The sequence below is a fragment of the Lithobates pipiens genome, unplaced genomic scaffold (genome assembly GCF_037356315.1).
Source record: "Lithobates pipiens isolate NorthernLeopardFrog02 unplaced genomic scaffold, aLitPip1_a1.2 Scaffold_16, whole genome shotgun sequence".
Lineage (NCBI taxonomy): Eukaryota > Metazoa > Chordata > Amphibia > Anura > Ranidae > Lithobates > Lithobates pipiens.
Genome location: NW_027507748.1, coordinates 620,585,336 through 620,612,781, shown reverse-complemented (window position 1 = coordinate 620,612,781; position 27,446 = coordinate 620,585,336). Strand labels below are relative to the sequence as shown.

The 27,446-nt window shown below is 42.6% G+C and overlaps 1 protein-coding gene across 1 annotated transcript in view; it reads right to left on the bottom strand.

The window, feature by feature from the left end:
- B3GLCT (beta 3-glucosyltransferase) overlaps nt 1-27,446 on the bottom strand; it is an 886,903-nt gene that overhangs the window by 557,729 nt on the left and 301,728 nt on the right. Inside the window, exons 3-4 of the mRNA XM_077484097.1 lie at nt 18,842-18,881; nt 14,444-14,553 (exon numbers count right to left, since the gene is read on the bottom strand). Of these exons, the coding sequence (XP_077340223.1) occupies nt 14,444-14,553; nt 18,842-18,881 (150 nt within the window). The remainder of the gene's footprint in view (nt 1-14,443; nt 14,554-18,841; nt 18,882-27,446) is intronic.

Below are 27,446 nucleotides of genomic sequence, written 5' to 3'. Positions count from 1 at the left end.
GGCAACGGTGATGCGACGCCAAACTGATTTCCAAAAGTAGTTGCTGCACTACTTTTGATGACTTTGGGGACAATTTCAATAGACATCTGTGCATGAACTCGCTCAGAGGTCTTTCAAATCGCCGCCGAACTCGCAATCAAATGCAGGTTTGAAATTGTGCAAGTTCAAACCCGCCTCCAATGTGAACGAGGCCTAATGTAGAGAATGCATTATGATAAAAACACTTTTAGACTTTAGAAACAATTTTAAGTTTTAGATGACTGTCATGTTGGAATACCCAGATTCCATGGAATCAGGGCTGCCACTGCTGACCTCCCCTCAGCAAAGGTTGCCTGGCATTCATGAACATGCAATGGACTGAATATTTTTAGAGTCAGTGACCAGATAAAAAAAAAGAAATTCTGACTTTAACTTTTATATGCTGAACCCCTGTTTTGGGTCTACTATTCAGATCATAGACGTCAGACATCTTGGAATTTTGACACATTGCTCTCCGATTATGCAATCAGATATTTTAGACACACTTGTACAGAAATGTATAGAAGATGTGTGGGCTCACATAAGATTCAAAGCAGTCCTAATATTTACTATTGTTCTAAGAAAAACAGACTCATATATAAATGGTTAAGCTGGCCTCAGTCTACACTCTAATTGTATAATCTCATAAAATATTTACTGACAGCAATGCTGTACAAGGACCTATCCAGCTGAAAGACTGGATGTATTGTTTATAATGGCCCTTATAACACAATGTTGGTAAAATCTAAAGAATGTATAACATTTGTTACCAGCTTTACCATGAACACATTTTATAACCCATTCTTTTTAACTTTATTCATTTCAAGATATTTTAATTTCATGTTTTCAAGTTCCATTCAACCTCCAGTAGATGATGCAATAACAGTAGTGTGTGGGCAGCTTACATATTTGTATATGAATACCGAGAACTTATAAGTAAAGTAGGGGTGATGTCCTTGTTAAAGAGGGCAATGTGTGGGAAAAATACAGTGAAGAGGCGTAGGTGTTGTATACAGCAACTGCTACCTAAAACAGTACAGCTAGTTAAAGCAAGGCCACACATTTTAAAATTGGATCATGCAATCTGCTGAGTTTAAGCAGAGATTAAAAGAAATGTGGACTCACATAAAAAGTAATACAATTTGTATGTAATCCTATGAACTGTTTATTGGATAAGTTAGAACATTTTTTGCTAAGCAGATTTTAACAATCTGATTTTTTTCATGCAATTAAGCAAACCTCAGGAAATGGTGCAATTAGACTGTGGACAGCTTAACACTGAAAATACTATAAAGGTTTGAGGCACTATGTGCAAAGAAGAGGTACAGTATCTCATAAAAGTAGGTTTTGCAAATAATTTATTATATCTTTTCTTTTCATGTGACAACACTGAAGAAATTACACTTTGCTACAATGTAAAGTAGTGAGTGTACAGCTTGTATATCAGTGTACATTTTCTGTCCCCTCAAAATAACTCAACACACAGCCATTAATGTCTAAATTGCTGGCAAAAAAAAGTGAGTACACCCCTAAGTGGAAAAGTTCAAATTGGGCCCAAAGTGTCAATATGTTGTGTGGCCACCATTATTTTCCAGCACCTGTTAAGCGCCTGAAAAGCACCTCTCATGCCTCCCCAGTGTGAAAGCCTGAGTGCTTTCACACTGGGGTGGTGAGCTTGTGGGACAGGAAAACAAGTTCTGCAAGCAGCATCTTTGGAGCGGTTTGGGAGCGGTGTATACACTGTTCCCAAAACGCCCTGCCCATTAAAATGAATGGGCAGTGCTGCTGAAGTGCCTGCAAAGCGCTTTGGCAGTGCCGCAACACGGCTCTTTTCACGCTTTCTTCGGCAACTAGCGGGGGTTAAAAGTGCCCGCTAGCAGCCAAAGAGCGGCGCTAAAATGATGGTAAAGTGCCACTAAAACTAGTGGCGCTTTATCGCTAACACACCCCCTCCCTAGTGAGAAAGTAGCCTAAATGAGTTGTAAAGGCAGAAGGTTTACAAAGGATCACACTAAGCAGGAGAATACACAGTGGTCAGTTCTCTAGCTGGGAACTCGGTGTACTCTCCTCCAATGATCAGACTTGTCCTGACATGCCCCCCCACTGCACAGCCATTCACTGGGAAGTTCAGTGTGCTGCCCCCCCCCCTCCCCCCCCCCCAAATTTCTCATGCAGCTGAGAACAGAGGTAAGATGATCACTTCTAAAAAAGGGAAAAAAGGTATTTAGAATATATTTTTATATCTATACAAACATGTTTTACCTTTCAGTTCTATTTTAAACTGAATGGGTTGTTTTACGAGTTGATTATTTTCAATCACTTTAATGCTGGTGACGATGTTCTAGCTTCAGGGTCATTATAAGACAGCTTGCCAACCTCTATGGAATTATTCCTTTGCTAGCAGGGCTAATGAGATGTCACTTTCTTTCTGCTCCCTTGTTAGCGAGGGGGATTTGGCAGCATTCTGGGCCAGCAAGAAGTGGAAGGCTCTCCTGCATAACTCTGCCACTAGTGGTGGTGTCGCCCCTGTCACCAGCCTAAATGCTGCCAAAAATATAACAAAAAATAACACTAATATATTGACTGGCGTGGCCAGCGCGTGACTGGAATGGCCGCTTGAGACGTGAGCTCTCCACATCCACGGTGGCGAACAGCGACTAACCGCACACCTCACCTACCGAACCCTCGGTGATCAGCGCTACCGCCCGCTCTACCTCGGGAGGATGTCGCTGAAGAGAAAGGAGACCAGGCCGCCCTGCAAACTAACAGCTTTCATGTACCAGCCATCAGCGTGGGGTGGCCAAGATGGCGCCGCTCCGTCCGGGAGAAACACACAGGCAGAGGCCGCAACTTCTCCCCACAGAGGGAATGACCACAGCGCAACATCTGCCGCACTGGTAAATGCAGATAACGGGGGAGACACTCTACGTTCCCCTCCCAGGACTCCTACCACACACAGCCCGGCTAAGAGTAAAATGAGGCTGGATGCCTCAGAGACGGTCAGAAAGGGAGGCAGCACAGGAGAGATGCCTTATGCCTTCCCACTACAGAGCCCTCAGCCAGACGCCATTACTTCTTTCCCCACCATAGGGCAAGCTGTCATGGACACTACCTTTAAAGAAATGCTCATGTCACTCTGGAGCTCCTTACAATCGGATATGCTCTCATTTACACAGGGCTTCGGCAACAGAATGGGGGTAACTGGATGACAGGGTCACTCATTTGGAAACAAATGTGGGTGCTATGACTGCCACCATAAATTACATAATTGACACGCAGGAAGCACAGGCCCAAGAAACTAAATGGCTGACTGACAAATTAGCAAATTTAGAGGATATAGCCATGCGAAATAACTTTAAAATTAGAGGGGTGCCTGAAACAGTATAAAACGTAGACTTGCCTGCCTTTGCGAAAGGCCTCATAAAATCGGTGCTTCCTGAGGCAAAAAACATGGAACTGCTTGTGGATCGTATACACAGATTGCCAAAACCTGCGTTTTTGCCAGACTCAGTACCCAGAGACGTTATTCTCAGAGTGCATTTTTTTCACATCAAGGAGCTATTCATGCAGAAGGTGAGAGCTATGCCAACACTACCTGACCCCTATACTCACCTCCAAATTTTTGCTGACTTATCCCAGCATGCCCTGAGCAGGCGTAGGCAACTCAATAACATTACTAAAACCCTACGCAATAATCAAATCCAGTACCAGTGGATTGCACCTGCCAAAATCTCCATCAACCACGCAGGCTCAAAACATGTGATATCCTCAGTGCAGCAAGGGCTGCGGATGCTGCAGGATTGGGATATTGTCCCATCCAACAACGAAGTGCTGCCTATGGATCAAAGTAACACAGGCACCATCTTGTCTCACCCTCTCCCCCCGAGGAGCCATAGGTACACCCCAACTACCTGAATGGCTGAGGTTCACCTGCATCGTATGCCGTGTGGATGTGACTCCTGCTCACACTCGGTTTCACTAGACCTTTACCCCCATCCAGGGTTCCTAGACACTGTTGTGTCGGGCTCACACCCTGAGAACTGTTTCTGTTCGGTTATATTCTTTCCATTTCTGCGTTGCTGTTTCCCTGGTGGAAACATAATCACTACTTGGGGGTAACCTTGTTTCTTCAACTGATTTTAGGGTTGGACACCCCTACAATCGAAGAGCTCCCACTTGTGGATACCATTCTACCTCCATCCTCTTCCTTTCCTCACCCCCTCCCCCCCCCTTTTTTTTTCTCTCGCTCCTTCTCTCCCAAACAGGTACCTTGGATCTGCTGATCGCTTCTCATCCAGAGACTGCTTCCCTTACTTCCAAAGGGTCAACACACAAAGGGCGGTGAACATCTTCCTCCCAAGAGCACGGATAACCACGGATACCACTCGGCTGTGAAGGAAGCCGTTGTCATCTACCCCACCGACTAGAACAAAGGTACTTCAACCCGCCACTGTTGTCACTCACATATTCACCATGACTATAAAAATTGTCACTATTAATACTAAGGGCTTGAATCACCCTGCAAAAAGAACCTCTCTCTGGGCTTTGGCTAAACAATCCAAATGTGACATTATCTGTACACATTTCCTGGCCAGCAATCCTCCTTCCTGCACGAATAGAAACTTTAATACTGTATTCACGGCTAACGCACCCCAGAAAAAGGAGGGAGTACTAATTGCTGTTAGCAACTCTTTGGCCTTCCAACAAGATCATTGCCTTTCAGATCCAGGTGGTCGCTGCATAATGTTGAATTGCCATATCAACAACGCCCCTTATACCATTGTTAACGTATATGTCCCGAACACCCACCAATTCCGCATTCTTCGGAAACTGCATAAAAAAGTCCAATCTCTACAACATGGCGCAACTGTCTGGTGTGGTGACTTCAATTGCACTCCTGAACCAGAATTGGACTCCACCTCTCGCACCAAAAGGGGACGTCCGGAGTTAAACTCTCTTTTACATGAATTGGGACTTTATGATGTATGGAGATGTACCCACGTGGATGAAAAGGACTTCAAATTTTTTTCCCCCTTGCCACAATTCGTATTCCCGTATTGATCTCTTTCTCACAGACCAATGGACTTTGCAAAAAGTCTCTACCTCTACTATACACCTAACCTCTTGGTCCGACCACTGCCCTGCAAGTATGATTATAGAGGACACTACCAGAAGTGCCCCGACCTATCTATGGCGGCTGAACACCAAAATTCTGCAATCCATGCCATATGCCCAAATTCTAGAGGACAATCTTGTATCATTCTTTGAACAAAATAAGGACTCAGTTAATGATCCGCATGTTTTATGGTCCGCGCATAAGGCATTCATGCGTGGACTCCTTATTCAATTGGGGGCTCGAGATAGGAGACGAAGGAGGCAGCGAATGAACAAACTACAAGCAGACATTCACTCTACTGATCTCCTTAATAAACAGAATCCTACACAAATGCTTAAATCGCAACTTATTGCTCTCAGATTGGACCTTAGAGCTCTACTCTTGGACACCCATGACAAATACCAAAGACGACTTAAAATTAAGTTCTATGCTGAGAGCAATAAGCCAGGTAAATTACTCTCTGACCAGATCAAAGGCCACTCCTCTAAAACCCAACCGCCCTTCATCTATCATCCACATACTAATGCTAAATTGACCAACCCGCAAGCCATTGCCAATGCCTTTAGCGCTTATTATAGCTCACTTTATAATTTGAAGGATGACCCGAATCAACCCCAACCCTCGACCACGCAGATAAAGGCATTTCTTGACTCGATTAGCCTACCTAGCTTAACCCCCCCATCAGGTAGAAGAACTGAATGCGCCATTCACAACAGCAGAAATTGCACGTGCTATACAATCTTTACCCAACAACAAAGCACTAGGCCCTGATGGTTTTGTGGGAGAATATTACAAGCAATTCAACCACATTCTCAGCAAACATATCACCCCAATGTTCAATTCTGCTGCCTCCTCGGCCTCTTCCCCCCATGGAAATGTTGAAAGTTTTAATTATCACAATACCAAAACCAGAGAAGGAACCCACCTCAACACAAAATTTCCAACCTATTTCCTTGCTTAACCATGACGTAAAACTGTATGCCAAGGTAATAGCAACTAGGCTGAATGACTTAATGCCGCTATTGGTGCACCCTGACCAGTCAGGTTTTATTAAAGGACGTCAAACGTCTGATGCGACCCGACAAATGATTAACATCATCCACTACACGGTGACCCATCAAATGCCTTCTCTGCTTCTGTCTTTGGATGCGAAGAGGGCATTTGATAGGGTTCACTGGCAATATCTAAGACAGACATTAGAAAAATTTAGATTCCAAGGCCATATTCTATTAGCAATCTTAGCCCTTTACTCCTCCCCATCAGCACAAGTATATTACTCATCCATGCTATCCATTGAATTTAGTATAACAAATGGTACGCATCAGGGTTGCCCCCTCTCATCCTTAATCTTTAATTTATTAATTGAACCCCTTGCGGCTAAAGTCAGATCCCAAGCACTAATTTCGGGTGTTATTATTGGAGGCAAAGAACACAAAATCAGTCTTTTTGCGGACGATGTGATCTTTTCATTAACCAACCCTTCCTCTTCCCTGGCTTCTGTACAAAAATTATTGGATGAATTCGGATGTGTATCCTATTATAAAGTTAATGTGTCCAAGTCTTACATATTACCTTTAGCAATATCTCAACAACAGCAACAGCACCTACGCGACCAGTACCCCTATACATGGTCCGCAAATTCCATCACATATCTGGGCACTAATCTCACGAGCACCACCAAAGCGTTATACAAATCAAATTTCATCCCTTTCCTAACCACACTTTCTAAAGATCTTGCGAATATCTCAAAACTTACGCTTTACAGCTATGGCAGACTTGCAGCATTCAAGATGCTTAAGCTTCCCCAGCTGCTCTACCTATTCCGAGCATTACCAATACCTATACCAACTTCCTTCTTCACGTAGATTCAATCCATACTTCGAAAATTCATATGGCAAGGAAAAAAATCAAGAATAGCACGACATATTCTCACGAAACACAGAAAAGTAGGTGGCATGGGATATATTAATATTAGAGACTATAATGCGGCTATCCAGGCCCAACTCAGAGCCTGGTTTACTCCTGACCCGAACAATCACTGGAGCACTATAGAAGCTTCTTAACCTATTGATTCGAGACATACAACTTTCCTCTTGGAAGGACAAGGGTATATCATACATTGCTGACCTATACGATAATGACTATATACATCCTTTCACCTCCTTGCAAGGCAAATTGTTGCTCCCTGCTACGGAATACTTTAAATATGTTAGGATATCACATTGTCTAATACGAACCCCCTCTTTACACCGTAATAGACCAACAGTGGCTTGGACATACTTCTCAAATGCCTCAACGTCGACCAAAGGTATTTCACTCTTCTACGCCTTACTAGATGGTAAAAGCATTTTCGAGAAATTGCCCCCTATGTTAAGCTGGGAAAGAGACTTAGGTACCTCATATTCCTCACAACAATGGCATACTGCATTGCAAGCCACTCTCATGGCAACAAAATCGGCTAATCTATGGGATCTCACATATAAAATGAACCTTAGGTGGTACATCACCCCAACACAGATTCACAGGTATAGCCCCACAACAGATCCTACCTGTTGGAGACTTTGCGGCCTCCCTGGTACCTTATACCACATACTATGGGCTTGCCCTAAATTAACTCAGTTCTGGACAGATATCTTTCAACTCATAACAGAACTCACTCACATTGCCTCCCCACCAACTCCTGAACTGGCGCTCCTGAATATTGGAATTGAAAATTACCCACACAATCTCCAATGCATAGTTACACATATATGTCTAGCAGCAAGGTTGACCATTGCACGAAACTGGAAATCCCCAGACCAACCATCACATACAGAAGCCATACGAGCGACACATCTTCATGGCATGTATGAACGCATGTATGCCTCAGCGGAAGGATCTTTGTCTAAATTGACACACCGCTGGGAAGCTTGGCTGGAATGGTACAAAACGGCCAAGCCTGTATTCCACTGAACATTCACACTAATCAATGAGAGACACATATCACCCATGTCCTCATACACCTTCCCCACCCCCCCTCCCCCTTTTTTTTCTCACTATCCCCACCCCCCCTTCTTAAATATGTAACCTGCATTTTAGCCAAGTGACCATTAATAATTTATGCCATCTGGGTATCTTTTTCCTGTCAATACCCCATTGGTTTTATTGTTGTTGTTGTTTTCTGTTTCTTACATCTATGTTGACCCATCTTTTCATAGCAGATGTAGAACATCCCAAAGATATTACAACATTAGCAATTATTGCTACCCCGCTTGCGGGGGGAACCCCTCGCTCTTGTGTACAGTGAGTTCTCGGCTCGGGTACCTGGGACGAGGAGATGACCTCCTTAATGTTTGTATTCTGTTACGATAATTTTGTGATCCCATCTTCATTAGAATGTGATTGCACTGTTGTATTTAGAAAATTGATGTATTGCTGCCACATGCTGTATTGTTAATGGTATTTTTTTTTACAGTGGCCTCTTTAACTTGTACTCTGCGTATATATTTCTTAATAAAAAAACATTGGATAAAAAAAAAAAAATGAACCCCTCACAGTAGTGATTATCTGTTTTTTTTTTTCTACTATAAAGGGCTCGTTTTAGTTTTTGTTAACCCCATTATGTTACTAAACGTCATTATGTTACTAAACATCTATTGCGTTTTATGGTGCTCTTTGCAGAAATGCACTACAGTTCACATCCATGGGACACGTTCACATCTGAAAGGGTCAGGGACTTTTAATGCACAGTGCTTTATTGGTTCAATATACTTCAATGGAGAAACTGCAGAAAAGCATGTAATGCATTTTTTGCAGCAATTTTTATTTTTTAATTTGCCCCAAAAAAAAGCAAAAAAAATGCAAATTGCAATAAAATCACGTGCGCAAAAATCAAAACGTACAGCAAAAAGCACTGCAGATCAGATCAAAAGCAAACTGCACAGGTGTGTACCGAGCCTTATGCTGGCCACAAGGATCAATTTTCAGATGAGAATATTCAGACGAAAAATCTTTGTACATTCGCTGAATGAAAGAATTTTGTTTGAAATTTTCACTTGTTTTTAACATTCTGTTTTTAAAATGAATAATTTCTGAATGAAAACCACATACACCGTCTGAAAATTTCTTTGACTAAGAAGTTTTCTATTATTTCCAAATTTTCCCATCACTGTGGTTTAAAATGACCATCAATTTGACCCACTTTTTTTTTTTTTAAGGTTATTAACTGATCAATCGAAAACAATAATCGGCCAACTAATCGATTATGAAAATAATCGTTAGTTGCAGCCCTGGTTCTCACCTGTCGTTATAAGCCAATTGCTCTCCTTAATGCGAACTTAAAAATCCTCACCAAGGTTTTTTGCCACCAGATTGTCCATAGTGCTCCCGGGTCTTGGTTGATGTGGATCAAACTGGCTTTATGCCAGGGAAGTCTACTGACACCAATCTCCATTGTTTGTTCACTCATCTGCAGATCTCCCACAAAATAACTAGAACTAGGGTGGTGGTCTCACTGGATATGACCAAAGCTTTTGGTTCGGTTGATTGAGGCTACATGAAAGTGGTGTTAGAACGTATGGGGTTTGGGCCACATTTTTGTAAGTGGGTGTCATTATTATACAGTAAGCCTCAGATGGCGTTAAAAATTGGTTCTTTCATATACCCTTTTTTTGAGGTAGGTAGGGGTGCCTTTCCTGTTTTCACTAACGATTGAACCATTAGCAGTGGCGCTTTGTTCTTCACCTGAGGTCTGGGCCCTGGAAGTTGGGAACACTGAAGAATGTTTGGCACTGTATGTGGATGATATGCTGTTGTTTTTGAGGGATCAAGATAAGCCTCTTCTAGCAGTCCTCACCATTTTGGACAATGTTGCAACATTTTCAGGCCTAAAAGTCAATTTGGATAAATCAATTACTCCCCCACTAGACTCTGGTACGAGGGTGGTGGCGGTACCTGGGTTGCCACTACAGTGGGTCACCCAGTTTACCTATTTGGGAGTTTGCATATCTCCAAGGGCTGCAGAATACTTCGGTCTGAATATGCTGCCTCTGGTGGATCTTCTCAAAAGAAAACTGAGATATGGAAGAATGCTAGGATGTAGAAACCTTCTGAAAATGAAGATACTGACTTTTTTTTAATATTTTCTACACAATTCCCCCATATGGATTCCATGCTCATTTTTTCATCAGATACATGGTATGTTTGATTCTTCATATGGGTAAACTCCCCTCCTAGAAAAGGCCCCACTGCACTTCAGGAACCATGGGGACAAGGTTCCTGATCTTTATAAATATTTTTTGGCTGGCCAGGGAGCCTTTGCACGTAGATGGCTTGGCTTCTTGGGGATGATGGGGACTCTGCCAGAATTTGGAAGCAGCAGTTTTGGGCTACTATGAGAGCCTGCATCTCCTCGTGTACAGAGGCTCTGGGGCTAAATTTCCACTGACGGTACAATGCGAGCCACCATTAAAGCCTGGGACAGTGTTCAAGGCTTATTGGCGCCTGCTTCTACTACCCTGTCACCGGCTTTATCACCTTGGCGGAATCCTCATTTTCCCCATTTACTCACTCTACCTGATCCAATAATATAAGTTTCAAAGGGCATTAAAACGCTGAGTGATGTCACTAGAGGGGGCGAGTTGTTACAATTTGCAGATTTAAAATTAAAATTTGACCCATCTAATCCATATCTCTTTTGCTACCTCCAACTGAAACATGCTTTTGTCTCCCAGTTTGGCTCCACAAATCCATGAAAAAAACATTATCACTACTATATAAATATTTTTTCCCTGCCTCTCCACCCTCTGCAATCAGGTGCAGGGAGCAATGGGTGGCGGAGGTACCAGATTTGGGAGGAGAGGAGTGGGACGATAAGTGGGGTATCCCTTTCACTCACTTGACATCAGCTAGAGGCCACTTAATTTAAGTTCCTACACAGGGTATATTACACTCCAGCAAAGTTGTCCAAAATTTACCCGGGCACATCGGCAGAATGTTGGTGTGGCTCACAATCACTAGCCAACTTTAGCCAAATGTTTGGGATTGTCAGGTAGCCAAGAAGTTATGGTTTGCTGTCGGGCACCGTGTGACAGACACGTAGTGTGACACATAGGTGTCTGTGCCTTTAACAGTGGCAACATGCTTGCTTGCATTGATGGAGGGCCTGGAGCCCACTAGGGCATGGCACACTTTGCTTAGCCTATTACTGTTTTATGTGCGTAAGGCACTGATCCTCTACTGGAAACAACCCATGACACCCTCACTATCATACTGGAAAGGGCTTGTGAACAAGGTTATTACATTCTTTTACAAAGGTTTATTGAAAAAATTTCACATCAGTGAGACAATACAAAGAAAGCATAAAGCTGCCAATAATAGTACAAAGGCATGTGAAATGTTGCATAGGAACATAACAATGGTGGACTCGTGTCCGGCCTAAAATAGTCACATAGAAGCTTCTAAATTGGTCGCGACACGCAACCACACCCCATAGAGCAAAGCTAAAGGGGCATAGGGACGGACAGAGTCCAATTATGTGATGAGGCGCCAATATCTGAAAACCATACAACAGTTAGAAAAAAAAAAAAAAAACGAGCAAAAATTCTTACATCGCGAACAGACGGAGTTGGGCTGTTTTCAGAAGGGGAATAAGAAGAAAACCCTACTAATGGGCATTGGTACCAGCGAACAGCCTGAGTGCATTGCGAGACAGATATGATAAGAGAAGGAAAGAAATGAGAAAAGAGATAGCAATAGAGAAATAAGAAAAGGAGAGAAAGGGGGCAGAAAGAAAGAAAAGGGATAAAGAGGGGGGGGGAGAAAAATAGAAAGGGAAGAGGGGGGGCGGGGGGGGGTCCCTGGAGCGGGGGAGACATCTAACGATCAAAGGGAGAGGAGTACCGGATCAAATCTGGATGGGCGGGTATAAGCCACCCAGGGCTGCCAGACCCGAAGAAATTTAGCATGGGTGTCTGATGTTATCGCCGTCAGTTTTTCGTTCACCATGATATCATTCATGCAGTTCTTAACAGCCTCATAGCTAAGGACCGGAGTCTTCCAGGCCCTTGCTATTGTGAGTTTAGTTGCAGTAAAGAGATGCGCAGCTAGCTGACGCTCCGGACGCAGGAGTCCTGTAATCGGTTTCCACAAGAGGAGGTTATTACATTCTATAAAGCAACGTACCTGAGCAGGAGATGCCCAAAAAATTTACAAAGTTTTAAAGATTTGGTGGATAGCCCAATTTCCATAGCCTAATGATTATATGGATCCTACTGCTGGTGTGGAAGAATTCTGGATGGTGTCGGATATGGGTGCATATAGATATGTAATGTGTGCCCTAATACTAGGATTGTTTAGGAACCAATTACTGCTTAAACACTTTTATGTAGACTTGACTGTTGGCCTTATTACCTCAAGAGCTGCAAAAATACTCTATATTTTTGTTTATTATGTCATGTTGGTACTCCTGTCTCCTTTTTAGGGGACTTGCATAAACTTTGTGTATTTTATTTTATTTTTTCAATTTTCAGTCACTTGTGACAAAAAAATAAAATATTCAACGGGATCAACCTGCCTCTCAGCAATTTCCTTGAGCTGTCTACTTTCCAAAATGGGGTCATTTGGGGGGTGGGGGGGGGGGGTTGTACTGCCCTGCCATTTTAGCACCTCAATAAAATGAGATAAACTAAAACCTGCGTAAATTCCAGAAAATGTACCCTAGTTTGTAGACGCTATAACTTTTGCGCAAACCAATAAATATATGCTTACTGACATTTTTTTTTACCAAAGACATGTGGCTCAATACATTTTGGCCTAAATGTATGACTAAAATTGAGTTTATTGGATTTTTTTTTTATAACAAAAAGTATATAATTTTCAACGATATTACTTGTTGAAAAGTACCAGCGTAAAACTGCGCCGGGTGGTCCATAAGTGGTTAAAGAGAAACTGCAGTCTTCTCACATAATGTGTAATAAAAACACCATTGCCATTTTAAAGCTTCCCTCCAACCACTTTACATATTATTTTATATATACTGTGATTCTGTACTTGCCAAATATGCTGCAGAAATCTTCCTCCACTGAGTCTGGCTGCAGCCATTTTAACTGTGGGCAGCTGAAGCTGCTGTTTGCTTGCTTCCTGGATGTATACAGACACACAGAGGCACACATCCAGCTCTGCAGCTCTCATTGGCCTTCTTATGACTCACCCCCCTCCCTTCCTGTGCATGATGTCATAAGCCTGGTCTTTACCCGACAAGAAACAGGAAGTGGGCTGTATAAGGTATTCACTGGCAGAAAAAAAAAGTTTTACTATCCAAAGTTAAAACAACAAGGGTAGAAGATTTAATAGAAGGAAAGTTAAAAAAATGAACAAGGGTCTCCTTTAAATGTGCTGGCTGAACCATCTGTCTTTTTCAATACTTTTTTTTCTACTCTGTGATTAAGCCAATAAGATATTTTCTGGCCTGTGGTGACAATGCACACTCACCCTACTGTATCAGGACAACAGAAACAGGACAGGAACACAGTCCCCTCCCCCTACCTTTTCTCTACAACATAACTGTGCAGAGTTTAGAAGCTCTTGGAGATGACTAAGAACATACACTCACTGTCCACTTTATTAGGTACATCTGTTCAATTGGTTGGTAACAAAAAATTGCTAATCAGCCAATAACATGGCAGCAACTCAATGCATTTACACATCTAGACATGGTGAAGAAGACTTGCTGAAGTTCAAACTGTGCATAAGTGACTTTGAATGTGACATGGTTGTTGGTGCCAGATGAGCTGGTATGAGTATTTTAAAAACTGCTGACCTACTGGGATTTTCACACACAATCAGTTCTAGGGTTTACAGAGAATGGTCCAAAAAAGAGAAAATATCCAGTGAGCGGAAGTTGTGTGAACGAAAATAACCTGATATCAGAGGAGAATTGGCAGACTGGTTGGAGATAAGAGAAAGGCAACAGTAACTCAAATAACCACTCATTATAACCAGGGTATGCAAAATACCATCTCGGAATGAACAACACATCGAACCATAAAGCAGATGGGCTACAGCAACAGAAGACCACATCGGGTGCCACCCATCAGCTAAGAACAGGAAATTGAGGCTACAATTCGCACAGGCTCACCACAATAGAAGATTGGAAGATATAACCTGGTCTGATGAGTCTTGATTTCTGGCAGAGGGGAGTAGGCAATCACCCAAACAGCAGGAAATCTAGGTGGAATGCCCCTACTTTTACATTGTGTACACGGAGTAGAGGTAACCCTTTGGTGACGGGGTCACTTTAACACCTAGAAGTTAGATTGAAATAAGACCTACCTTGCTAATTGCAGCTGCCTGTTTCAGAATGTTTTCTTGTAGGTTCTGTGCTTTCTTCTCATGGAAAGAATTACTCTGACTCTGTATCACAAACACAATTTCTCCAATTTCTGGAATAAAAAGAAGTCAGGTCATTTAGGATTAAGAGCGAAATTGCTTCTTGCCATCAGTAGAAAAGGGTCATTTGTTTTTTTATTATGAAATGTATTTAGCATCTGAAGCAAAAAAGTGTAACAGAGGAATTGCTTGGTCACCGGGAAAAGGCATCACTGTTCAGGGAGGGATGCCAGGATCACTGGTAATAGCTAAAAGTGACCATACATATAGCGATTTGTGATCAATCTAGGCAAGAATGATTGCAAACAAGCGATTATCTATTACAATATCTCAACAAACACAATATTGTTCTGTACAGTGTGATCAACTATAGATTTCAGTTGAAATAGTGACCAATTAAAAACAAATGTTAAATTATTTTTTAACCACTTGCTCAGGCCACTTTCCTACTTGTGCGACTTGGGGCTGCAAAGTCACATGACAAGTCATACCCCATGATTTCCAATGAGTATCATTCATATCTGTGTGACTTCAAAGTAGACCCTGTACTACTTTGGTTGGACTTTGATGGGAGTTAAGGTTTAATTTACACAGGCATTCCCTGAAATCGCAGCAAAATCACCTCAAAATTGCGGCCGCAAAATTGCACAATTTTGAAGTCACAGTAGTGTGAAAGGGGCCTTGCTTGGCACTTAAACCCTCTTCCTGCCCAGGCCAATTATCAGCTTTCAACGGTGTCACTTTTTGAATGACAATTGCGCGGTCATACAACACTGTACCCAAATTATATTTTTATAAATGTTTTCACACAAATAGAGTTTTCTTTTGGTAGTATGTAATCACTGCTTGTTTTTTTTATTTTTTGTAAAAAATAAAAATAAAAAAAATAAAATAAAAAAGAAAGAAAGAAAATTTGGAAAAAAAAAAAAACTAAAAATGTTTCATTGTTTGTTATAAAATTTAAAAAAGCTGTAATTTTACTTCTTTATTGATGTACGCTGATAGGGCTGCACTGATAGGCACTGATACGTGGCACTAGTGGGCACTGATAGGTGGCACTTATAGGCGCAACATTGATAGACAGCACTGATGGGTGCAGCACTGATGGCCATCATTGATGAAGATTTTGATAACCATTTATCATTTTCCTTACACTTCACAATTATGCACAACTTTGTGTTGGTATATCACATAAAATCCCAATAAAATAAATTTACAGGTTTTGGTTGTAACATGACAAAATATGAAAAATTTCAAGGGCTATGAATGCTTTTTCAATGCGCCTTATTTTGGTGCCAACTGGACTGTGGATTTCTGCCAGTCACAGGCTGTGTCACATCCCACCCAGCCTGTGTCCTAGAATAAGAGGGGGTGATTCCTTCAATAATCTATATGTAATATCCAGCCCCCCATTGTGTTTAGCTGGTTTGTGGGCATGGAGGAGGAGGAGAGGGGGAGTGGGTTTTCATTTACCACTTGGTATACACCTACTTGTGCGACTCATTACCACATGGGCTGCTCAGATGTGATAGGGAGGAAATGGTCAGTATACAAACTCACTGAGCATGTGCAGTGTTGCCACCACAGCTGCAAAATCTCTAGCCGAATTGGGGACATGGACAGAAGGAGAAAAGAGAGAGCAGCAGGAGCAACAATGAAAAATGTAAAATAATGCATTTGGGTGGCAAAAATAGGAATGCAATCTATGCACTGGGGGGAGAACCTCTGGGGGAATCTAGGATGGAAAAGGACCTCGGGTCCTAGTAGATGATAGACACCGCAATAGCATGCAATGCCAAGCTGCTGCTAACAAAGCAAACAGTACAGTATATTGGCATGCATTAAAAAGGGGATCAACTCCAGAGATAAAACGATAATTCTCCCGATCTACAAGACTCTGGTCCGGCCGCACCTGGAGTACGATGTCCAGTTCTGGGCACCAGTCCTCAGGAAGGATGTACTGAAAATGGAACGCGTACAAAGGGCAACAAAGCTAATAAAGGGTCTGGAGGATATTAGTTATGAGGAAAGGTTGCAAGCGCTGAACGTATTCTCTCTGGAGAAGAGAACCTTGAGACCCACAATAGGGATAAAACTTTTTTGTGGAAGGGAGTTTAACAAGACTTGTGGCCACTCATTAAAATGAGAAGAAAAGAGGTTTAACCTTAAACTATGTAGAGGGTTTTTTATTGTAAGAGCGGCAAGGATGTGGAATTCCCTTCCACAGGAGGTGGTCTCAGCGGGGAGCATTGATATTTTCAAGAAACTATTAACCACTTGAGATCCGCGCTATAGCCAAATGACGGCTACAGCGCGGATCTCTTTTTCCGGGACTACGTCTATTGACGTCGTCCCGTGCACAAGCGGCCTGCGCGCCCCCTGAGGGGCGCACGCGGCGCGCTCTGTGATCGGCGAGTCCATGAGACTCGCCTGATCACCGATCCGTGCAAGGGGTTGATCCCGACCCCTTATCACGTGATCAGCTGTCAGCCAATGACAGCTGATCATGTGATATAACGAAGCCGGTAATCGGCTATTATTCCTCCTCGCGCTGTCAGCGCGAGGAGAAAAAAAAAGCCGATCACCGGCAGCCGTGATCGGGACATCAGTCCCGATCACGGCCAGCCCTGCTAGTGCCCACCTGCCCCCTGCCAGTGCCCACCTGCCCCCTGCAGTGCCACATGTCTAAAAAGTAAGTGCCCCCCGTCAGTGCCACCCAGCAGTGCCCACAGTGCCACCCAGCAGTGTCCACAGTGCCACCCAGCAGTGCCCACAGTGCCACCCAGCAGTACCCACAATCTGCCTCAAAGGTGCTGCACCCCAGTGCCACTTATCCGTGCCCATCAGTGTCATCTACCAGTGCCCAGCAGTGCCGCCCATCAGTGCCCAGCAGTGCCACCTATCAGAGCCACCTATCAGTGCCACCTATCAGTGCCCATCAGTCCCATCTATCAGTGGTACCTATCAGTGCCCATCCGTGCCACCCATCCGTGCCACCCATCTGTGCAACCCATCCGTGCCATCTTATCTGTGCCCATCTTTGCCCATCAGTGCCGCCTTATCTGTGCCCATCGGTGCCGCCTTATCTGTGCCTATTAGTGCCGCCTTAACTATGCCTATCAGTGCCCACCAGTGCAGCCTATCAGTGCCCACCAGTGCAGCCTATCAGTGCCCACCAATGCAGCCTATCAGTGCCCACCAATGCAGCCCATCAGTGCCCACCAATGCAGCCCATCAGTGCCCACCAATGCAGCCCATCAGTGCCCACCAATGCAGCCCATCAGTGCCCACCAGTGCAGCCCATCAGTGCCGCCTAATCAGCGCACTTCAATGAAGGAGAAAAATGACCCGTTTGCAAAATTTTATAACAAACTATTAAACATGATTTTTTTTTTTTGCATCTTTTTTTGTTTGTTTAGCAAAAAATAAAACTCCGATCTGTAACTAAATACCACCAAAAGTAAGCTCTATTTGTGGGAAAAAAATGATAAAAATTTAATTTGGGTACAGTGTTGTATGCCTGCGCAATTGTCATTCAAAGTGCATCAGCGCTGAAAGCTGAAAATTGGTCTGGGACTGAGGGGGGTTTAAGTGCCCAGTAAGCAAGTGGTTGAATAAGCACCTGAACGACCACAACATACAGGGATATACAATGTAATCCTGACATATAATCACACACATGGGTTGGACTTGAAGGACTTGTCTCTTTTTTCAACCTCACCTACTATGTAACACAGAATACAGAAAACAAATTTCATAGTGCCTGAGTGAATATAAACAGAATGTAATACACCATTTATTGATAGTTTTTTTTTTAATGATGTGGGTTTAGTGGCACTTTAAAAAAGTGTGTCAAAATGGCACATTTTGAAGAAAGTGTAAACAAGCCCTAAAAGTCTTTTTATTGTTGCCAACATTACTCCAGTACTGAAATTAGAAGAGAGCAGGGTTCTCCTGCGCTTCACTACTCAACCATGGTAAAAGGTGGCACTCATGTGGTTTTAAAATGCCTGTGGCTTTTTTAACCTGTCCACCATAGAGAAGGCAATCCCCCATTTGTTGCAAAATGAAGGGTAAGTAGATGATACAAACTCAATGTTCTGAGAACATATGTACATCGTCTGGCAGCACAGTTTATGCAGATTAGATAAAAAATATCAAATTAACCTGTCTGATTTTTGTTATCCCTATCATAGTATAACTGAAGGTCAATAGGAGATTATTCATAAAACATACTTTTCATACATTACTCCAATTAGACAACGATTACCAGAAGACAAGCAATATTTCTACATTTCCCATCATGTGTCAAAAATAACGATTAAACACTGAATATCTTACCTAATGGAATTTGAGTAGGCAACCCACCTTTTTCATTTTTCTGTAAGAAAATACAAAAAAAAAAAACATTTTATGCAAATCTGTATATAGCAATAATGAACAATCTACATGAAGATTAGAGTGATTCAGATACAGAAGAGAGGTCTGTTCACATTAATGTTTATTTAATGTAACTGTATTGTAAATTATCATGGCATGATAATGGGTCCTAAAGTATACAATTTTCACAAGAAGATTTCTGTAAATGATATTTAAAGGGCATCTAAAGCCATTTTTCTTAGGTGATAAAATGTGGGAGGGTTAAAACTTCTCTCAGGTTCTATCACAGCACAGAGCTCTGTGTTTACAAATACACAGAACAGCAATCCAGCTGTTTCTCCTCCTTGAAAAGCAGGAAGAAAAAAAACAGCATACAGTATACACATTGCACATGTTTAAAGAGGAAGTAAAACCTGATGGGGTTACTTCCTCTTTCATTCCCTGCAAAGGCAAAGCATAATGGACTACTATGCATCGCATAGTAGTCCATTATGTGTCACTTACCTGACACAGGAGCCAGCGAAGTCACCTCTGTCCCCTGTAGTCCAGTGCATCCATCTTCTCGGTGGGGTCTCGCAGCTCCGCCTCTGTCATTCGGTGAAGCCGCGATGACGTTACTCCCGTGCATGCGCACGGGAGCCAATACGCGTGGTATCTTCGTCGTTGACGATGCCGCGCTCAGTGCGCCTGCGCGCCGCTGTCTAAGGCGCATGCGTCGTAGACAGCGGTGCCTGACTTCGGGCAAATATCTCCTAAACCGTGTAGGTTTAGGAGATATTTCTTGGACCTACATGTAAGCCTTAATCTAGGCTTACCTGTAGGTCAAAGTGTGTTGTAAGGGTTTACAACCACTTTAACCCCTTTCTAGCCAGTGTCATTAGTATAGTATTATATCTGATCACTGTATTCATGTCACTAGCAAAGTTAGGGCAGGCCATACATTATGCAATTTTATTTCCTGCAACCACAGGCTGCAGAAAAGAGAATCATTTAACTCCTCCATCACAACAGTCATAGCTATTGTGTTCTCCCAGCGGGGGGGGATGCAGGGAGCTGTCCCCGCCTGGAGAAAACAGTGATGACTGATAGTGGTTATAGCCACTGGCAATATTTACATGCTAAAAATCCGACATGTTGGCTGTACCCAAGGCAATCGATTGCTCAACTTGGGTACAATCAGCCTGCCCATAGATGGATCTAATCTCAGCCGGTCCCTGCTGAAACGGCTGAGATTTGATCCATCTATGGCCGGCTTTGGTGTCCCTCCCAGCCAGTGTCTATTAGCGCCAGATTACTGACCACATTATCACAGTCTCACTATAAGTCACTGATTATCTCCATTATCAGTATAGCGTTTATAGTTGCATAAATTCCACTATATATACACAGTTGGGAAAATAATTATTTGACCCCCTGCAGATTTTGTAAGTGGGCAAAGAAATTAAGGGTCTTTCATTTTTATCATATGTGTATTTTAAATGATAGAGACAGACTATCAACCAAAAATCCAGAAAAAAAAAACCCACATGATACAAATATAAATTGTGTCGTAGTTCAGTGAGTAAAATAAGTATTTAATTCCCTACCAACCAACAATAATTCTGGCTCCCACAGATTGGCTACAGTATGTGCTCATGTGGTACACATTTTAGTCTTGTCAATTTAAGATGGTGCTCCTAACGAAACAACTCATCATGCCCACACCTGTCCACAGGATCTTTCTTCTATTCAAACCTCACCATCATGGGCAAGACCAAAGAGCCATCAAAGGACATCAGGGACAAGATTGGAGACCTGCACAAGGCTGGAATGGGCTACAAGACTATCAGCAAGAAGCTTGGTGAGAAGGAGACAAGCTACAGAGCTTTCAAAATCAGATATACAAAATTGTAATGGCAGTTAATTTGGGGTATCTATAAAAGCAGATTTCTACATTCTAATCAGCCTGTACAGATCATGAAATTAAATATACAAAACAAATGGCAGTCCATGAGGGGTACTTAGCCTAACCACATTGAGTGTCTCCCAGCTAGGCATCCCAACCAGTTTTGTCACATCTAGGTGGCCACATCAGGAGAACAGGAGATAAGACAGATAACAAACCAGACTTCTTTAATAACCTTAAACATTCTGTGTATGAATACTTTAAGATGGTAAGCCCTCTCTCTGGACATGTGTGGTAGTAGTAGGGCCACATTGGGATATCTGCATGCACGTATTCAAGGTAATTTTAATACAGAATTATTATTTCCAGGCAGCAATATTTTTATAGATCATGACTAAATCACAGCAATCTCAGGAAAGATTGAGAGCCTGTGTATCAGAATTTTTTTTTCCTTTGCTAAAGTTAATTGTCTGCATAATTTTAGTGTAACATTTTTAGATGCTGTATATGTGAAGGAGTCTTGTTTACGACTACATAATTTGTAAATCTGCATATAATTACCCACTCCACAATTGGAGAGTTCTTACATAGATTTTATGATAAGCGTGTATTCATTTTTGTTTCAGGATTATTGAAGTGATTTTTGATATGATTGCAAAGTACGGCCTTTTCTTTCATTGGGTGTCAGAAACCACGAATTAAACAGAGAGAAGTACAATTAAATTTACACTCGTTTAATAATAAAAGTAAATAGAACAAACGTAGTCAAAACATAGCCAAAGTATGGTAATCGGAAAGGACAGTCAGATAAGCCAGAAAGTCAGGGAGTCAGGAATCAGCGTAGTGGAACAGCAAGCAGGATCTGGAGCCAGAAGGAATGTCAGCCAAGCAAGTCTTTAACAGGAGCGCGGGAGAAAGTTTCTGTGATGTTGATCAAGGCAAAGGCAGAGATCTTCTGGGCTGGATGGCTTAACCATTTAACTGAGCACTTAAAGTGGTTGTAAACCCTCTTGGATCACTTTAACCTACAGGTAAGCCTAGATTAAGGCTTACCTGTAGGTGCAATAAATATCTCCTTAACCTACACGGCTGAGATACTTTACAAAAACCGGGCACCGATGTCTACGATGCATGCGTGCTGTAGACAACGGCACAAGCGCACTGAGCATGCCGTTAGTGAAGGCTAACATGCCATCACTGACAGCTCCCACACGCATGCATCGGAGTGACGTCAGCTCCGTCCACTCACATCGCCGGAGCAGCGATACCGAAAGGAAGATGGACGCTTTGTGGAAGAGGGGACAGCAGTGACATCGCAGGCTCCTGTGTCAGGTAAGTGACACATAATGGGCTACTATGCAATGCATAGTAGCCCATTATGCTTTACCTTTGCAGGGAAACAAAGAGGAAGTAAACCCATCAGGGTTTACTTCCTCTTTAAACCCCCCTCGTAACCAGACCAATTTTCAGCTTTCAGTGCTCTCACACTTTTAAAGTGGTTGTAAACCCTTACAACACACTTTGACCTACAGGTAAGCCTAGATTAAGGCTTACCTGTAGGTCCAAGAAATATCTCCTAAACCTACACGGTTTAGGAGATATTTGCCGAAAGACAGGCACCGCCGTCTACGGCGCATGCGCCGTAGCCAGCAACACGCAGGCACACTGAGCTCGCCGCGGTCAACAGCAATATGCCGCAAGTGGCGGCTCCCGTGCGCATGTGCGGGAGTGACGTCATTGTGGCTTCGCCAAATGACAGCGGCGGAGCAGCGAGACCCACCGAGAAGATGGATGCGGCGGATTACAGGGGACAGAGGTGACTTCGCTGGCTCCTGTGTCAGGTAAGTGACACATAATGGGCTACTATGCAATGCATAGTAGTCCATTATGCTTTACCTTTGCAGGGAATCAAAGAGGAAGTAAACTCATCAGGGTTTACTTCCTCTTTAAGGACAACAACTCAATCATGTAATACTGTACCCAAATGATTTTTTTTGTCCTTTTTTTTCATACAAATAGAGCTTTCTTTTGGTGGTATTTGATCACCTCTGTTTTTCTTATTTTTTGAACTATAAATGAAAAAAAGACAGAAAATTTGGAAAAAAAAGGGATTTTTCTCAGTTTGTGCTAAAATTTAGCAAATTATTCATTTTTCTTCATACATTTTGGCCACAATTTATACTGCTACATATCTTTGGTAAAAATAACCCAAATTAGTGTATGTAATTTGGTCTTTGTGAAAGTTAGAGAGTCTACAAGCTGTGGTACAAATCATAAAACATTGATCACACCTGAAGTACTGGTGGATCTCATTTTGCAGTTGGAGTCTGCGCTGTAGCCATCTTTTGGCTATAGCGCAGACGCCTAGTGGTCAAGTAAGCAAGACTGAAGAGCAGGATAACATCAACAGGTGAGTCACTGTGGAGATATAGAAGCTGGCAATTAGCTGACAGCTGAGCGGCCAGCTCAGAAAAGGAAGGGCTGAGTCAAGTCATGACATTGTTTTTTTGTAGAAGTTCAAGGCCCTAGGGTGCTGATCCAATATTTGGTTTACAAACCATAGTACAAAAGGGGTATTGTTAATGCATGTCTCATATAATAAAATCGATCTGAGAGTTTTGGAACACATTAAAAAAGCACTCACGAAAATGATAACGCAAATTCCCACCTTATATGGCCATCCAAAATAACTGCAACTCTCCGTAGTGTATGTATGGTTGAAGAGCTGCAAAATTACCTGGAAACATTTTATACATTTTTGCCACTTATGCTGCGTACACGCGATCAGACTGTCTGGCGGACAACCCGTCAGACTTTGCAGCGGAGGTCCGCCGGACTTTCCGAACGAGCGGACCGGCACACACACGCCCACACACAAACGGACTTTTCCGGCAGACTATGGCGGGGGTCTGCCAGACTTTTGAAATGAATGGACTTGCCCCCACACGGAGTAAAGTCCATTCATTTTGAACGTGGCTCCAGGTAGATGGGACTAGCGAAGGAAGTGAATGTCGCCGCCTCCATTGTCGAGATTGACACCTCGCTAGCCCCATCACCTGGTATGGATTTAAAGTGGAACCCCTACACAGAAAAAACTGCGTGGGGGTCCCCCCAAAGTCCATAGCAGACCCTTATCTGAGCATGCAGCCCAGCCAGTTAGGAAAGGGGGTGGGGACGAGCGAGTGCCCCCCCCCCTCCTGAGACATACCAGGCCGCGTGCCCTCAACATGAGATCATGTGTACGAGGCATTAGATGAACTTCTTGAATGCCTACAACCCAAGCTCATCTGCATGAACACACAAGCTGAGTAACATCACCAGGAATGTTTTTATGTCAAAGAAGGACGGTGAACAAGCAAAAATGTTTGTTTATTTTTTGGTGGGGGGTGGGGTTATACTTTAATTTTTTTTTCCACGTGTTTTAAAAACATTTAACTTAATTGTTTTTGTTTTATTGTTTTTAATATAATTTTTTTTTTTTTTCACTTTGTCATTTTTCATGTACTTTCATTTGCTTTACTAGTTTTCATTTTTGTTATTTTTTGGGGCATTTGGTAATTTATTTTTTCTTGTTTGTTTGTTTTTACATGGTAAAATATGTTTCTATTCTAGGTTTCTGGAAACAGGACACCACAACTTTCTACTGGATATGAGTACAGTTGCAAAGGTAACCTGGGAAATCTGGTGTTGTGAGAGGAGCTGAATCATGTTGTAATGCCTCAGCCAACAGAAAATATGTGGAAAGATGTTGTATATGAATTTTTGGAAAAGAGCATTTCCCAACTGCATAGGAACCCTTTACTGCAAACAAATTAGGGTGAATATGCCTCCCATGTCATGTTCAGTGTATTTTAATCACAAAATATACTTTTTGATTGTCCTATTGGGATATGACCTCAAATTCATATGTGTTGATGTTGGAGCCTACGGCAGTCAGGGTGATGCAAGAATCTTTAGACAGTCTGCAATAGGATGCCCGTTATATGAAGGACATCTTTGGATTCCCCAAAGAAGGCCTCTCCCATGCACAACAGAGTCGAGTGTGCCATTTGACATCATGGCAGATAAGGCTTTTGGACTATGGAGAACTAAGTGCTCATGCACACAGATGTTTTAAAAAACTGGCTGCAAAGCTAGCTCCGATGCCTGGAAAATTTGGCGTTAAAAAACGCGTTTTGCATTGGCGTTTTTGCGCGTTTTTTAAAGAAACACATCTCTTGGCTATAGCACTCAGCGTTTGTGCGCGTTTTACCTATGCCATTTGCAGCTCAAAAACGCCTAGGTGGGCATGAAGCCATAGACTAAGATGGACAGGCGTTTTTAAGCTGCAAAAAACGCTCAAAAAAGCGGCTGTAAAAACGTCCGTGTGCATGAGGCCTTAAAGCGGAGTTCCACACACTTTTACAACTTGGTCTTAAAGTCCACCCCTCATTTTGCAAAACAATATTTTTTTCTTTCATACCTTTTCATAAGAATTTAATGTACTTCCGTCTTAGTTCGGCTGCGGCCCAGTGATCATTTCCTCCAGACCCATGCATGTCCCAGAAGACAACGGGGCCATTCAATAGACTCACTCAGTAGGAAACCGGAAGCCTGAAGGCTCCACTGCCGGTTTCCCTTAGTTACAATGGTGGCGCCTGCACCCTATCTGATGGACGGATCAGCCTCGGGGGGACGACGACGAAGGCTCCCTGGAAAGGTAAGTGTCCTTATTACAGTACCTTGCAAAAGTATTCACCCCCCTTTTTACCTATTGTGTTACATTACAGCCTTTAGTTCAATGCTTTTTTTTTTTATCTAAATTATATATGATGGATCAGAGCACAATAGTCTAAGTTGGTGAAGTAAAATTAGAAACATATATACATAAAACTATTTTTTCAGAAATAAAAAAATGATAATTGGCATGTGCGTATGTATTTGTCCCCTTTGTTATGAAGCCCATAAAAAGCTCTGGTGCAACCAATTACCTTCAAAAGTCACATAATTTGTGAAATAATTGTGTGCCATCTAAGTGTCACATGATCTGTCATTACATATACACACCTGTTTGAAAGGCCCCAGAGGCTGCAACACCTAAGCAAGAGGCATCACTAACCAAACACTACCATGAAGACCAAGGAACTCTCCAAACAAGTAAGGGGCAATGTTGTTGAGAAGTACAAGTCAGGGTTAGATTATTAAAAAAAAATATCCAAATCTTTTATGATCCCAGGAGCACCATCAAATCTATCATAACCAAATGGAAAGAACATAGCACAACAGCAAACCTGCCAAGAGACGGCTGCACACCAAAACTCACAGACCGGGTAAGGAGGGCATTAATCAGAGAGGGAGCACAGAGACCTATGGTAGCCTGAGAGGAGCCGTAGAGATCCAAAGCAGAGACTGGAATATCTGTACATAGGATGACAATAAGCCGTACGCGCCAGAGTTGGGCTTTATGGCAGAGTGGCCAGAAGAAAACCATTACCTCAGCAAAAAAAATGCCACGTTTTGAGTTTGCAAAAAGGCATGTGGGAGACTCCCAAAATGTATGGAGGAAGGTACTCTGGTCTGATGAGACTAAAATTTTTGGCGATCAAAGAAAATGCTATGTCTGGCGCAAACCCAACACATCACATCACCCAAAGAATGCCATCCCCACAGTGAAACATGGTGGTGGCAGCATGATGCTGTGAGGATGTTTTACAGCAGTCAGGAAACTGGTCAGAGTTGAGGGAAAGATTGATGGTGCTAAATACGGGGATATTCTTGAGCAAAACCTGTGTGTGATTTGAAGCTTCACCTGCCAGAAGGACAATAACCCCAAACACATTGCTAAAGCAACACTTGAGTGGTTTAAGGGGAAACATGTAAATGTGTTGGAATGGCCTAGTCAAAGCCCAGACCTCAATCCAATAGAAAATATGTGGTCAGACTTAAAGATCGTTGTTCACAAGCGCAAACCATCCGACTTTAAGGAGCTGGAGCCAGGAGGAATGGGCAAAAATCCCAGTGGTAAGCTCAGAGACTTACCCAAAGCGACTTGAACCTGTGATAGCTGCCAAAGGTGACTCTACAAAGTATTGACTTTAGGGGGGTGAATAGTTAGGCACATTGACCTTTTTCTGTTATTTGATGTTTGCTTTACAAAAAAAAAAACATCTTCAAAGTTGTGGGCATGTTCTGCAAATTAAATGATGAAAATCCTCAAACAATCCATGTTAATTCCAGGTTGTGAGGCAACAAAACACGGAAAAATGCCAAGGGGGTTGGATACTCTTGCAAGGCACTGTAAAAGTCAGCAGCTACAGCGTTTGCAGCTGCCGGCTTTAAAAAAAAAAAAATTGTGGCTGGAACGCTTTAATGCGACCCTACAGTGGACAGGGACTTCAAACCAAGTCTCAAACAAAACGTATTTAATTATCGACTGAGACGTGCCCATCGAGTTACGGAGTGTGCATTTGGCACATATACTGCAAAAAGGTGAGTACTGCTTTCCTGCATGCAGTTGGATATTGAAAATGCAATCAAAGGGTTTCTGGCCTGCTGGGTACTCCATAATGTTCTAGTCGAAAACAAGAGAGACTACTGTGAACCTGTGCTCCCAAAAGGATGTCCAGTTTATAGACTTGCATCCCACTGCATGGGTCACAAGCATTCTAAATCAATTTGCAGATTTCTTTGTTTCTCCCAAAG